This window comes from Vipera berus (assembly GCF_964194415.1).
Source record: "Vipera berus genome assembly, chromosome: 13".
NCBI lineage: Eukaryota > Metazoa > Chordata > Lepidosauria > Squamata > Viperidae > Vipera > Vipera berus.
The window spans coordinates 10213562-10227745 of NC_138216.1; the positions used below are offsets into that span (position 1 = coordinate 10213562).

Below are 14184 nucleotides of genomic sequence, written 5' to 3' on the forward strand. Positions count from 1 at the left end.
CCTGCAACCGTTCCTTATATGTTTTAGCCTCCAGGCCCCTCCGACCATGACCTGGATGATTGACAATCTCCGTAGACACTGAGGAGCCATCTAGATATCCAATGCCACCATCTCCCTCTGGTGAAGGCAATGAGCTTGCTAGCTTCCGAGGGCAGCTGGTGTTCTAGAACCTGGTCATGTCAAGGGCCTCATTATGGGGAGGGGGTTCCGGAACCCCTGGACCAATCACACCCTTTTTTCCAAGAGGAGGGTTAAAGTGGAAGGCCTGGCAGCTCTTCCCGGTGCCTCCCCCACTTTGAAAAAATGGATGATGCCTCTGCTTCGGCAGGGTACCCCTATCGCCACATGGAGCGGAAGATGAGCGCGATGGCCTGTACGGTCTTCAACGAACTTCGGCTGGAAGGGAAGCTCTGCGACGTCATCATCAAAGTCAACGGGTGTGAATTCAATGCTCATAAGAACATTCTCTGTAGCTGCAGCTCTTATTTTCGGTCAGTGCTCCCCGTCTCTTGAAAGGGATGTAAGCAGCCAGCCAGGCAGACATCAGGGCACATAAGCATTGGATGATGGATTCTCTCATCTGGACAGCCTGATGGTTGTAGCTACCTGGAGTGGCCTCTAGCCAGACAGGTGGCATATAAGTTTAATAATAAATAAACAGACCTTTTTTGCCCTGATTCTAGGAGAGAGAAATTCAAAATGTGAGGATCTTTGTGCAGATCCCAAAAGGTGCTTTCCCCCCCCCCAAAAGGCAACTGGACCTACCTTCCTTCCTTCCTTCCTTCCTTCCTTCCTTCCTTCCTTCCTTCCTTCCTTCCTTCCTTCCTTCCTTCCTTCCTTCTTTCTTTCTTTCTTTCTTTCTCTTTCTTTCTTTCTTTCTTTCTTTCTTTCTTTCTTTCTTTCTTTCTTTCTTTCTTTCTCTTCTTTCTTTCTTTCTTTCTTTCTTTCTTTTTCTTCCTTTCTTCCTTCCTTTCTTCCTCCCTCCCTCCCTCCCTCCTTCCTTCCTTCCTTCCTTCCTTCCTTCCTTCTTTCTTTCTTTCTTTCTTTCTTTTTTTCTTTCTTTCTTTTCCTTTGAAAATGTTTCACTTCTCATCCAAGAAGCTTCTTGAGTTCTAAGCTTCTTGGATGAAAAGCGAAATGCTTTAAAAAAACACACACACACAAAGTCCAGTTGTGGGGGTTTTGGGGGGAAAAATGCACCTTTGGGACAACCGTGACCTGGAAGACGGAGAATCTCCACGGGTGTCTGTGGGGAAGAGTCTTTAGCCTCCTTGGAAATAACTCAGCCTTTAATGTAAAACCCACAGATAAAGCATTTTAAGAAAAGACATTTGCCTTCTCGGTCTAAATGACATTCTAAAATAAAGAAGGGAGACTTTTAACTCTTCAACATCTGTACAGCTTGTGGACCCAAGGGATGTTCAATAACTGCTGTGCAAAAACAACAACGACAACAACCCCATAATGCACAAGATAGAATCACAAAAAGCAAGAAGTGAGAATCTAGAGCAGTTTTCTCCACATTGGCAACCTCCAGATGTGATTATACACTACAATTAGAAAACATCTGGAGAACATCAAATTTGGGAAAGCTGATATACAAAAGGCAGACGGGGTTTGAATTTTGCTTAAGTTATCTTGCTTTTTTGGGGGGGAAAATGGATCCCGTAGAAATGATTTTAGGATATTGTGAGATCTAGCCAGAAATTTGTTTGCTTCCATCCCTCTACAGAATATCAGAGTTGGAAGGGACCTTGAATGCTTTCTAGTCCGACCCCCTGCTCAAGCAGGGAACCCTATACCATTTGAGATAAATGGTTTTCCAATCTCTTCTTAAAAAACTTCAGTGTTGGAGCATCCACAACTTCTGGAGGCAAGAGGTTCCACTGATTAATTGTTGTAATTCTTCAAGAAATTCCTCCTTAGTTCTAGGTTGCTTCTCTCCTTGATTAGTTTCCATCCGTTGCTTCTGGTCCTGCCCTCCGGTGCTTTGGAGAACAGGTTGACCCCTCTCTTCTAGAAGAGAATATGCTGGCACCCCAAAAATAACTTAATGGGATATAGCGATTAAGGCATTAGAGCAGAAGGAAAAGACCTACCCCCAGTTGAGAAATGATCTATGGTGCTTAAAAGTTTGCAAACCCTTTTTTGAATGTTCAATACTTCCTTATAAATGCAACCTAATATTTGACCTGCTTTCCACTTAACTCCAAAAGCGGGATAAAGAGAACCCAGTTAAGCTGATGAATCACAAACGTTCTACCTCTTCGTTGATTTATTAAGGAAATTTTTTTTCTGTGTTTGTTTCTTTATTTATTTGGTTTCTAGAGCTGCCCACCCGAGCGCATAAGACACAGAAATGATTAAAACAGTATGAAATAACTACGCATGGCACCAAGTAAAACTGTTACTACGGATGTTAACACAGCGAGGAAAGAGCCCAAGTTAAATTTTTGCGTCTCAAGCACCTTAATCAAATAGGAGAGAGAGAAAGACTTAATGTTTAAAGCGAATTTTGTTAATCATTTTTGAAGCCTGCACATCCTTAGAAACAAAACAGGCCACAAATAGCTTTCAAATTTGTCTCAAAGATATAAGAGAGACAGTAGTAAAAGAAACTAACCAGTCTGAAACCCAGTCTGCTAGTTAAGTCAACAGGCTAGAAAGTGGGAGACGGTGAATTCTAGTTCCACCTTAGCCACGAAAGCCAGCTGGCTGACTTGGGGCTAGACATTCTCTCATTCATTCACCGGCTGCCGGTTGTGGGAGAAAAATAGGAGGGGGAAAATGTATTGGATAGGTTCGCCGCCTTGTGTTATAAATAGATGGTTATATGTTTATTTTTAGGGTTTTATATTTATTTTTAAAGTTATATAATTTCCTTTTGAGAGTGGGCATCAGAATTTCCTTTTTTTAAAAAAATGCATGTATTGTGTTCGCAAGGTACGCGGTGGTTCAGTGGGTTAGGACGCTGAGCTTGTCGATCAGAAGGTCGGCAGTTTGGCAGGTCGAATCCCGAGTGCCGCATAACAGAGTGAGCGCCTGTTACTCATCCCAGCTTCTGCCAACCTAGCAGTTCAAAAGCACGTAAAAGTGCAAGTAGAAAATAGGGACCACGACGGTGGGAAGGTAACAGCGTTCCGTGCGCCTTTGGCGTCCAGTCATGCCGGCCACATGACCACGGAGACGTCCTCGGACAAGCGCCGGCTCTTTGGCTTTGAAACGGAGATGAGCACCGGCCCCTAGAGTCGGAAACAACTAGCACGCATGTGCGAGGGAACCTTTACCTTTACCTTTTTAGTGTGTTCGCAGAAAAAAGTGACAATAAAGAGTATCTTAAATAAACAAATCAGCAGGCAAGCAAGCAAACTGGAACCATTTCATTAAGCCGAGAGTCTCCAAACTTGCTAACTTTTAAGATTTGTCGACTTCCAACTCCCAGAATTCCCCAGGAATTCCGGGAGTTGAAGTTCACAAATCTTAAAAGTTACCAAGTTTGGACACCCCTGCATTAAAAAAGCCAACACTGCCCCTTTGAGGCCCAGCCCCGTGACTCTTGCACTTCTCTTTCAGAGCTCTCTTTACCAGTAGTTGGAACAACTCCGAAAAAAAGATATATAATATTCCTGGTATTACCCCAGATATGATGAAGCTCATTATTGAATACGCCTACACAAGGACAGTGCCCATTACGGTGGACAATGTGGAGCGGCTCCTGGTGGCTGCCGACCAGTTTAACGTGATGGGCATCGTCAGGGCCTGCTCTGATTTTATGAAGTCTCAGCTCTGCCTGGAGAATTGCATCGGCATCTGCAAATTCACCGAGTATTACTACTGCCCGGAGCTACGTCAGGCCGCCTATATGTTCATCCTGCACAACTTTGAGGAAATGGTAAAAGCGTCTACTGAATTCCTGGAGCTCTCGGTCAATGAGTTTAAGGACATTATTGAAAAGGACGAACTCAATGTGAAGCAGGAAGATGCAGTCTTTGAAGCCATTCTCAAGTGGATCGCCCACGAACCCCCCAACCGCAAACAGCACATGGCGGTCCTACTACCGAAGGTGAGTCTTGGTCAACGGCCACCTTATGCTGGCTATTATGCAGTCACAGTCTGCCGTGAACTGTGGGGTGGGGGAATGAATGAAAGGGGAGGCTTGGGGGAAAACGAAAGTAGAAGCCGCCTCGAGACACCGCTTCAAGGTCTACACAGCTGGGCAGAAATAGGGAGCTGCATACCAACCTGGGCTCAGATTAACCGCCATGGAAAGTTATTTTTGTTAGTTTGAGACATTTTGCTGCTGGTCCAAGCAGCTTCATTAATCTGAGCAAGTTAATAAGACAGAGAATTGTTGGAATGTACCAATCCTCCTGCACCAACCCTCAGGGGTTTCCTTGTCAAAGTGTGTTGCAATTTGTTGAGGAAGAGAGCAATAACACGTATATACCGCTTGCTTCACAGTGCTTTACAGCCCTCTCTAAGCAGCTTTTTGCCCCAACAATTTGGGTCCTCATTTTATCCACCTCGGAAGGATGGAAGGCTGAGTCAACCTTCAGCCAGTCAGAATTGAACTGCTGGCAGTGGGCAGAGTTAGCCTGCAATACTGCATTCTAACCACTGCGCCACCACGTTTCTTAATCTTAAAGAATCCCAACCAGGTAAAGCTGAGTTTGAAAGTTGAGCCATGGCAACTGGACTTATTTCCATTCGTTTCCGTTGCCGTGACTCGCCTCCCAGACAGCTTTTCCTGGACGATTGAGCATCTCCATCGCCCCGTTGTCTTCTTGACCTTCCTTTCTCCGCCCAAAATCTGCAATGTTCTCAACCTTCCTCCTGTCTTTGAAGGTCCGCCTGGCCTTGATGCACGCGGAATACTTCATGAACAATGTCAAAATGCACGATTACGTGAAGGACAGCGAGGAGTGCAAGCCCATCGTGATCGATGCCCTCAAAGCCATGTACGATCTGAACATGAATGGCCCTTCGAGTTCTGACTTCACCAATCCGCTGACGAGACCCCGGCTCCCCTACGCCATCCTATTTGCCATCGGTGGCTGGAGCGGGGGGAGCCCAACCAACGCAATCGAGACATACGACGCCCGGGCGGATCGTTGGGTGAACGTGACTTGCCAGCAGGAGAGTCCCCGGGCGTACCACGGGGCTGCCTACCTGAAGGGCTACGTCTACATCATTGGCGGGTTTGACAGCGTGGACTATTTCAACAGCGTCAAGCGGTTTGAGCCCATCAAAAAGAGCTGGCACCAGGTGGCCCCCATGCACTCTAGGCGCTGCTACGTTAGCGTCACCGTCCTTGACAACTTCATCTATGCCATGGGGGGCTTTGACGGCTACGTGCGCCTCAACACGGCAGAGAGGTACGAGCCCGAAACCAACCAGTGGACCCTGATCGCCCCCATGCATGAGCAGAGGAGTGACGCGAGTGCCACAACGCTCTACGGAAAGGTAAATATACTGCCGGGTTTTTCGGCAGTGCATACAGTTGACAGAGGCTACGCGCGCTCGTGTGTTGGATCTTTCACGGGAAGGGTTAATACCACTTTATCACGCCTTTGATAAGACCACACTTAGAATACGGCATCCAGTTTTGGCCACCACAATGTAAAAAAAGTTGTTGAGTCTCTAGAAAGAGTGCAGAGAAGAGCGACAAAGGTGATCAGGGGACTGGAGGCTAAAACACATAAGGAACGGTTGCTGGAATTGGGAATGTCTAGAGTCTAATGAAGAGAAGGACGAGGGGGGACATGATAGCAGCGTTCCAATATCTCAGGGGCTGCCCCAAAGAAGAGGGAGTCAAGCTCTTCTCCAAAGCGCCCAAAGGCAGGACAAGAAGCAACGGACGGAAACGAATCCAGGAGAAGCAACCTAGAACTAAGGAATTTCCTGACAGTTAGAACAATTAATCAGTGGAACCACCTGCCTCCAGATAATAATAATAATAATAATAATAATAATAATAATAATAATAATAATAATAATAATAATAATAATAATAATAATATTATTATTATTATTATTATTATTATTATTATTATTATTATTATTATTATTATTATTATTATTTTATTTGTATACCACCCTTCTCCCGAAGGACTCAGGGCGGTGAACAGGGCAAACATATAAAAATACAAGAATACAAATACAGATGTTATGGACGCTCCATCACTGGAGGTCTTTAAGAAGAGACTGGACAAACATTTGTCTAAAATGGTATAGGTTCTCCTGCTTGAGCAGGGGGACGGATTAGAAGACCTCCAAGGTCCCTTCCCACTCTGTTATTCTGTTCAGTGTTCCAATATCTCAGGGGTTGCCACATGGAAGAGGGAGTCAAGCTATTCTCCAGAGCCCCTGAAGGCAGGACAAGAAACAACGGATGGAAACTAATCAAGGAGAGCAGCAACCTAGAACTAAGGAGAATTTCCTAACAGTTAGAGTAATTAACCAGTGGAACAGCCTGCCTACAGAAGTGGTGAATGCTCCAACACTGGAAGTTTTTAAGAGGAGATTGGACACCCATTTGTCTGAAATGGTATAAGGTTTCCTACCTGAGCAGGGGGTTGGACTGGAAGACCTCCAACTGCATGGTGTTCCTTTTGGATGCACCCCTTTTGATTTTGGAGCGTGCCACTTAAAGATCAACAGTGGTTCCTGGTTGAGAAAAAAAAATCACCTTTCTTCCCCCCCCCCAATTCTTATCCTTGTACATTTCCCAAAAGCTGCTATTAGGGCGAACATTACCAATTTATTTTGAAAGAGAGAAAGAAAAGAAGGCAGAAACAAAATGGATCAAAAATGGACCAAGGTGTGCTTAAGAAGCTGACAATAAGTTCGATTTCTCTTTTACATCAAATTCAGGTGAACATGAGGTGAGGAATGCCCTGAATAAACTCAGTCTAAGTAAAATTCAAATAGCTCACCTGAACCATCTGGGGTTTCTCGGGTCAGGGTAATAGATGAAACTCCAGCTTGCAGCTCTTTAAAGCAGCTATGCTATCCCAGGAAAAGATGCAGTTGCTTTAACGAGCTGAAGACGGGTCAATTCATACTCCTGGGAAGCCTGAAGCATCTTTTTTGGGAACTGAATTCGAGGCATCACAGACTTTCCATTGCCTTAAGAGAGCCTTCCTCTACTCTGGACAAGGAAGAAAACCGTGATTTGAGTTAGGCACTCAAACTTAAGAGATAATTTTTATAAAATGTTCTATAGGTGGCACTTAGATCCTAAAAAATTAGCAAGTATGTATCCGAACTGCCAGCCCAAATGTTGGAGGTGTGGTTGTGAGGATGCAACGTATTTTCATATATGGTGGACTTGTAAAAAGGTTAAAGCTTTTTGGATTAAAATTTGGTGGAATATGCAAAGGATATTTAAGAAAAGGATAAAGTTTTCTCCGCAATTGTTTTTATTGGGTATTATTACAGATACTACTGTTATAGATACTAAGTTGATGTTGAATTTAATTACGGCAACGAGACTTTTAGTAGCGCAATATTGGAAGAAGGAAGAACTGCCGACTATAGAAGAGTGGACTTTAAAAGTTTCTAACTTGGCGGAAATGGCGAAGATTTCAGCGTATTTGAAAGACCAATTGCAACAGAGATATATTGTGGAATGGAGGAGATGGATTGAATATATTCAGAATAAATATGGGACTAAAAAGTTTCATTTAGCATTTGAATAAGTAGTGGATCTATATGATGTATAACTAGTTAGTAATTATTTTATTAATATTTTGACGATGGAGAGTTAAAGTGCGACAGAATTTAATGTTTTATTGTAGTTAGCATATTTTAGATTATGCTTGTTTGTATTTTTATACCCTGTATTCAGCTCTGGGAAGTCGGGGAGGGGGGAGGGGAGGGGAGGGAGGGGTTGGGGAGAGGGGAGGGGGAGGAGGTTTTTTTTTGTATTTAAAAATGTATTGTAAAACCTTTCAATAAAAAAAAACAAGCATTGATGCTCCTATAAATTAAGAGATTAGAAATTGGACATACCCGGAGTTAACCATGTTGTAGGATGGGCCCAAGTTCATGTTGTAGAACAAGCCAACAGCACAGAGATAACCTGCATTATAAACCGTAATTCTCTCCAGGTTCTACACCTTACATTGACTTCCAACCTTTTCAATGTCATTATGCATATCAGAGGTCCCCAACCTTTTGAGCACCAGGGACCGCTTCGGTGGAAAGAGGTTTTTTTGCGGATCGGAGGGTGCGTGGTTTTGTGTGCTGCCTGCACCCTGCGGATGGGGCTTTGCTTGTTTGTGTGGGCTGGTTGCTGGCATGCTGCGGCCCGGTACTGGTTCACAGCCCAGGGGTTGGGGACCCCTGAACTAGGCAATGTCAGCGTGTTAAAGCATCCTTAAATTGCTAGCTTAGTGTTAAGGGCAAATGCAGCCAATGGTTACAATAGACATGCTTGTAAAGCAGAGATCCCCAATCTTTTGGGCATCAGGGACCGGTTCCGTGGAAAAAGGTTCTTCCACGAATAGGAGAGTGTGTGGTTTTGTGTGCTGCCTGCATCCCGCAGATGGGGCTTTGCTTGTTTCTGCGGACCGGTTGCTGGCATGCTGTGGACCGGTAGTGCTCCATGGACCTGGGGTTGGGGACCCCTGATCTATATGAATAACACCCTTCCAACATTCTCAGTGCCGGCATGCGTACAATTAACTCCCTGCCTCCTCCTTTATCTTTTTTCTTGCCAATACTAGGTCTATATTTGCGGTGGTTTCAATGGGAACGAGTGTCTCTTCACGGCAGAAGTCTACGATGCCAAAGTTGATCAGTGGAGTTTGATTGCCCCCATGCGAAGCAGGCGCAGCGGGATCGGCGTGATTGCGTACGGAGAACACGTCTATGCAGTAAGGCTGGGGTCGTCTTAGGCTGGCAGCGGCAGGCGAGCCTGCAGCTGGTTGATGATGGTTGCGAGGACCATGCCCCTTTGCTTGGTCCAGGGCACCTTTCTGCAATCCCTTCTAAGCACCGTTGGGAAACAACTCCTGGATGGTGCTCATGCATTTCACCACATCTGGAGGCCTGCAGAGTGGTCAGGCTTGTTTTGAGAGATTCAGACTAACAGAGTTGGAAGGGACCTTGGAGATCGTTCGGTCCAACCCACTTCTCAAGCAGGAAACGCTACGTATGATTTCAGACAAACTGTTGTCCAATCTCTTCTTAAAAACCTCCCTGATGAAGCACCCACAACATCTGGAGGCAAGCTGTTCCACTGATTAGCAAAAGCAATAACACTTATATACCGCTTCACAGTGCTTTACAGCCAGTGGCGGGATTCAGCCAGTTTGCACCAGTTCAGCAGAACCGGTAGCTAATCTTTTGTTGCCCAGGTCCAGAATGGACTTCCGGAAGCGGCATCCACACAGAGAACCGGTTGTTCCCATATTTGAATCCCATCCAAGCAGTTTACAGAGTCAGCCTCTTGCCCCCAACAATCTGGGTCCTCATTTTACGGACCTCGGAAGGATGGAAGGCTGAGTTCACCTTGAGCCGGTCAGGATCGAACTCCTGGCAGTGGGCAGAGTTAGCCTGCAATACTGCATTCTAACCACTGGGGGTCCTTAATTAATGTACATGCTAGTTGCTAAGCATTCTGAATTTTGATCACACGGCAAATGGGATGCTGCAACAGTCTTTAAGTGTGAAAAACAGTTATCAGTCACTGTTTACAGTGCCGTGGTAACTTTGAACGCTCACCAAGCAAACATTTGTAAATCAAGGACTATCTTTAATTGCAATCTTCTTGGAACTGCTTAAAGAACACCATCTCTCTCCCAAGAAGCTTCCACACCCATTTGCACTCTGATTCAGGTGACCCTGAGGGCACAGATCAACCCCCAAGTAGCCTCAATGGCTCTCAGAGAGAGTACTAACGACCCAATGACTGCAAAGGAATATAAATCCTTCCATCCCTGCCCCTCACCATCCATTCAGGAACGAAGAAGCAAAACATCTTCCTCTAGGAGAAAACAAAATCCAGTTGCCTTTTGAAAAAGCACCTTGGAGACAGGGCTAGGGAGCAGCTATGAAATTTTGGATTTTGTCCACCTGTCATTGGCCGGGTTGGGGGGGGGGGCAAAGGCTTGGTCTGATTTTTTAAATTATTTTATTTTATTTTATTTTATTATTTTATTTTATTTTATTTTATTTTATTTTATTTTTGCTTTCTGCAGGTCGGCGGTTTTGATGGCGCCAACCGCCTTCGGAGCGCCGAGGCCTACAATCCCATTGCCAACACCTGGCGCACCATCCCGACCATGTTCAACCCTCGGAGCAATTTTGGCATCGAAGTGGTGGACGACCTGCTGTTTGTGGTGGGCGGCTTCAATGGCTTCACGACCACGTTCAACGTTGAGTGTTACGATGAGAAGACAGACGAGTGGTATGATGCCCATGACATGAGCATCTACCGCAGTGCACTGAGCTGCTGCGTGGTCCCGGGCCTGCCCAATGTCGGGGAATACGCTGCCAGGAGGGACAACTACGTGGGGTCCTCCCAGAGAGACGAGGTCAAATATTCATCTTCCACTAGCACACTCCCGGTGTGAAAAATTGCTCCTTGACTAATAAAGCCCTCTAAGCAAGAACTAGATGCACAAGTGAAATCGCCTCTTTTTTTCCTTCCTAGATAAACCAAGAGGCTAGTCCTTATTAGATATGTGAAAGCGGTGTTTCTCAATGTTGGATAATTTAGAGAGCCAGTTTGGTCTACTGGTTAAGGTACCAGGTTAGAAACCAGCAGACTGTGAGTTCTAGTCCCACATAGGCATTAAAGGTGCTTGGGTAACTTTGGGCTGATCACCAGGAGACTGTGAGTGCTAGTCCTGCCTTACACATGAAAGCCACGTGGGTGACTTTGGGCCAATCACCAGGAGACTGTGAGTTCTAGTCCCGCCTTATGCAAGAAAACCACTTGGGTGACTTTGTGCCAATTAGCAGGAGTTGGTGAGTTCTAGTCCTGCCTTAGCTATGAAAGCTGACTGGGTGACTTTGGGCCAATCATTAAGAGACTGTGAGTTCTAGTGCTGCTTAGTTGTGATAGCTGGCTGGGTGACTTTGGGCCAGTCACTCTCTTCTCTCTGCCCAACCCACCTCACAGGGTTGTTGTGGGGAAAAAAGTATGTTGGATATGTTCACCACCTTATTTGTAATAATAATAAAGGCAAGAAAGGAAACGTTCTGGAGCGTATACAAAGCAAGTTCTGGAGAGATGGACAGATAACAGAGCAATGCTGGGCAAAGTACAGTATGTCCGCATAAAGCCCAGGTAGTTATGGCTGTTAAAGCGGAAAATGGATTGCCAGTCAGCTTTGGCTTGCGTGCACCTAAATCTCAGGAGGCAGAACCTGGCTGGATTAAATTAATCCATGCATTGGGCAACACAGACCCAGGTAAGGGCGACCCGATTTTTGGTTTTCCAGCTGCAGTGATGGGTCCCATCAATGGGTCGATAAAGCAGGGCCACGCATCTAAATGCGCGAAATACTAAAACTCTGGTGCACGTCTGAATAAGGAACTGCCACGGCAGATCTCTGATGCAGATCCAAATGCAGGAATTGCCTAACCTCTGGTGTACGTCTGAATAAGGAACTGCCACGGCAGATCTCTGATGCAGATCCAAATGCAGGAATTGCCTAACCTCTGCTGCGCGTCTGAATAAGGAACTGCCACGGCAGATCTCTGATGCAGATCCAAATGCAGGAATTGCCTAACCTCTGGTGTACGTCTGAATAAGGAACTGCCACGGCAGATCTCTGATGCAGATCCAAATGCAGGAATTGCCTAACCTCTGCTGCGCGTCTGAATAAGGAACTGCCACGGCAGATCTCTGATGCAGATCCAAATGCAGGAATTGCCTAACCTCTGCTGCACGTCTGAATAAGGAACTGCCACGGCAGATCTCTGATGCAGATCCAAATGCAGGAATTGCCTAACCTCTGGTGTACGTCTGAATAAGGAACTGCCACGGCAGATCTCTGATGCAGATCCAAATGCAGGAATTGCCTAACCTCTGGTGTACGTCTGAATAAGGAATTGCTAAATATCCAGCCCAGGTCCGAAGGCGGGAATTGCTAAATCTCCGCTGAACGTCTGAATATGCAACTACTAAACCTGATGCGCGTCTAAATGCCAGAACTGCCCAATCTTGGGGCGCGCTTCCGAAGGCAGGAATCCTTCCCCATCTTTGTCAAGACACAGAAGAGGCAACCCCCCCCCTCCCCAACCCCCAAAGCAGCCAAGGCGCCCAGTTTCAGCCGCGACGCCTTGTGGGTAACGTAGTTTCCACGCCAATCGCAAGAAAAGACACTCGCGCCACCCGGCTCCCTGCGACGCTGCGCGCTCGCTGCCTGCCGGGTGTTGTAGTCCATCCATCTCCCCTTGGGCTACCGGCACTGGCGGCAATAAAATAAATAAAAATAAAAACCCAACCCAGAATCCATTTAAAAAAAATAAAGGAAGAGAGAAAAGGGCAAAACATCCAGAGACATTTTTTTTAAAAAACCTGGAAAGTTGACTCGGGCTTCCCATTTGCAACGCCTGGACTACAAAGCCCAGAATCCAAAGGGGCGGCAGAAGAACGGGCTGGCTCCCCCAGGGACTTTGGATGTCTCGGGGATCCAACGTCTTGCATGGATGCCGGAGGGGTAAAGACGAGGGGTGCCGAAAGGGGAGCGGGGCTTGGCGGGTGGGAAGGAGGGAGAGCTGCAAAGCCCCCCCCCCGCGGAAAAGCAGCGAGGGATCGGGCGGGGCTTCTGGATCTCTTTCCATCCCGGTATCCGATCCGAATTTAAGATCAATGATACTATAGGGCAGGGGTCTTCAAACTTGGCCCTTTTATGACTTGTGGACTTCAACTCCCAGAATTCCTCAGCCAGCAAAGCTGGCTGAGGAATTCTGGGAGTTGAAGTCCACAAGTCATAAAAGGGCCAAGTTTGAAGACCCCTGCTATAGGGTCTCCTGCTTGAGCGCGGGGTGGGTGGGCGGGGGATGGACTAGAAGACCTCCAAGGTCCCTTCCAGCTCTCTTCTGATTCTGGTTCTGATCTAAACCACGGAGAATCCTTCGGCTTGCGGGCGCTGGATAGATAGCAAAGAGCAACGGAAGGGACCTAAGGAGGTCATCTAGTCCAGCCCACCGGCTCTGGCAGGAAACCTATGCTATTTCGGACAGATGGCTGGTCCGGCCGCTTCTTCAACCCCCGCAGAGTTGGGGGGCACCCCAACGTTGGGGTGTCGAGATGTCCTCAACACCTCAACCTCGGGGTGGTTCAATGCGCGGAAGGATGGGCTCGCCGTCGGAACCGTCTCGGAACTGTCTCGCAACCGACGAAACGAAACAAAACCCACAAGCCCTCCGTTGTTGAGAAGGTCTCCTTTTTCCAACCCAAACGAGCCTTCTTCTTCTTCTTCTTCTTCTTCTTCTTCTTCTTCTTCTTCTTCTTCTTCTTCTTCTTCTTCTTCTTCTTCTTCTTCTTCTTCTTCCACGTGAGAAAAGGTAGGTTTGTGCAGGAAGACTTTGCTTGGGGGAACCGGTTCAAAGCCGCCTTCCTTGGCTCGGCTCAGCTTCCTGAATTGCTTCGCTCCCGAGAAAGGGGAAGAAAAAGGCTAATTTCCTGAAAGGGCGACGGCATTTTCTCTCTTTTGCCAAGCGCGACCTCTTTCCTCTCGTGGGTGATTGAGCTGAAGCGGGCGGGCGGGCGAGGGAATCGGAGGCCTGTCCGAAGTTTTGGACCAGCTCGCCTTCTTCGCCGGTTGGCAAGAGCCGCTAACGAAGAGGAGGAGGTCTGAAGGAAAACTCATTGACTGCATTCCTCCAAAAGGCTTTAGTGCCTGGCTGCGTGTGAGGATGCTCTCTGAGCTTGGTGGTTTTCCTGCAGAACATTTCCTTACTTCATTAGGGAACACAATCCTTGCTAGAAGTGACCACTGATGGTGGGGTTGCAGGGTGGTGGTGGTGGAGGAGGAGGAGGAGAAGGAGGAGGAGGAGAAGGAGAAGGAGGAGGAGGAGGAGGAGGAGAAGAAGAAGAAGAAGAAGAAGAAAAGAAGAAGAAGAAGAAGAAGAAGAAGAAGAAGAAGAAGGGAGGAGGAGGAGGAGGAGGAGGAGGAGGAGGAGGAGGAGGAGGAGGAGGAGGAGGACTGTGGGGTCCTGGAT

At 46.8% G+C, this 14184-nt stretch overlaps 1 protein-coding gene across 3 annotated transcripts; it reads left to right on the forward strand.

The window, feature by feature from the left end:
- The first annotated feature begins 288 nt into the window (after positions 1–288).
- LOC308673973 (kelch-like protein 10) lies at positions 289–11105 on the forward strand. 3 transcript variants are annotated; one of them, XM_081338064.1, is made up of 5 exons: positions 289–491; positions 3574–4063; positions 4846–5463; positions 8730–8879; positions 10206–11105. In XM_081338064.1, the coding sequence occupies exons 1-5, from the start codon at positions 304–306 to the stop codon at positions 10578–10580; spliced, it is 1821 nt and encodes a 606-aa protein (XP_081194190.1). In that variant the 5' UTR covers positions 289–303; the 3' UTR covers positions 10581–11105. The 3 variants fall into 3 exon arrangements, with proteins under 3 accessions (XP_081194190.1, XP_081194191.1, XP_081194189.1); XM_081338065.1 differs by lacking the exon at positions 289–491 and adding an exon at positions 524–1873; XM_081338063.1 differs by lacking the exon at positions 289–491 and adding an exon at positions 8112–8210 and having other exon boundaries at positions 3268–4063.
- The last annotated feature ends 3079 nt before the right edge of the window (positions 11106–14184 follow it).

What these genes read in the sequence shown, in the direction of transcription:
- LOC308673973 (XM_081338064.1), top strand. Translation starts at nt 304, where the DNA reads ATGGATGATGCCTCTGCTTCGGCAGGGTACCCCTATCGCCACATGGAG. An exon ending in TGGCGGTCCTACTACCGAAG is followed by an intron (nt 4,064 to 4,845) that starts GTGAGTCTTGGT and finishes CTGTCTTTGAAG; the next exon opens with GTCCGCCTGGCCTTGATGCA. An exon ending in CCACAACGCTCTACGGAAAG is followed by an intron (nt 5,464 to 8,729) that starts GTAAATATACTG and finishes TGCCAATACTAG; the next exon opens with GTCTATATTTGCGGTGGTTT.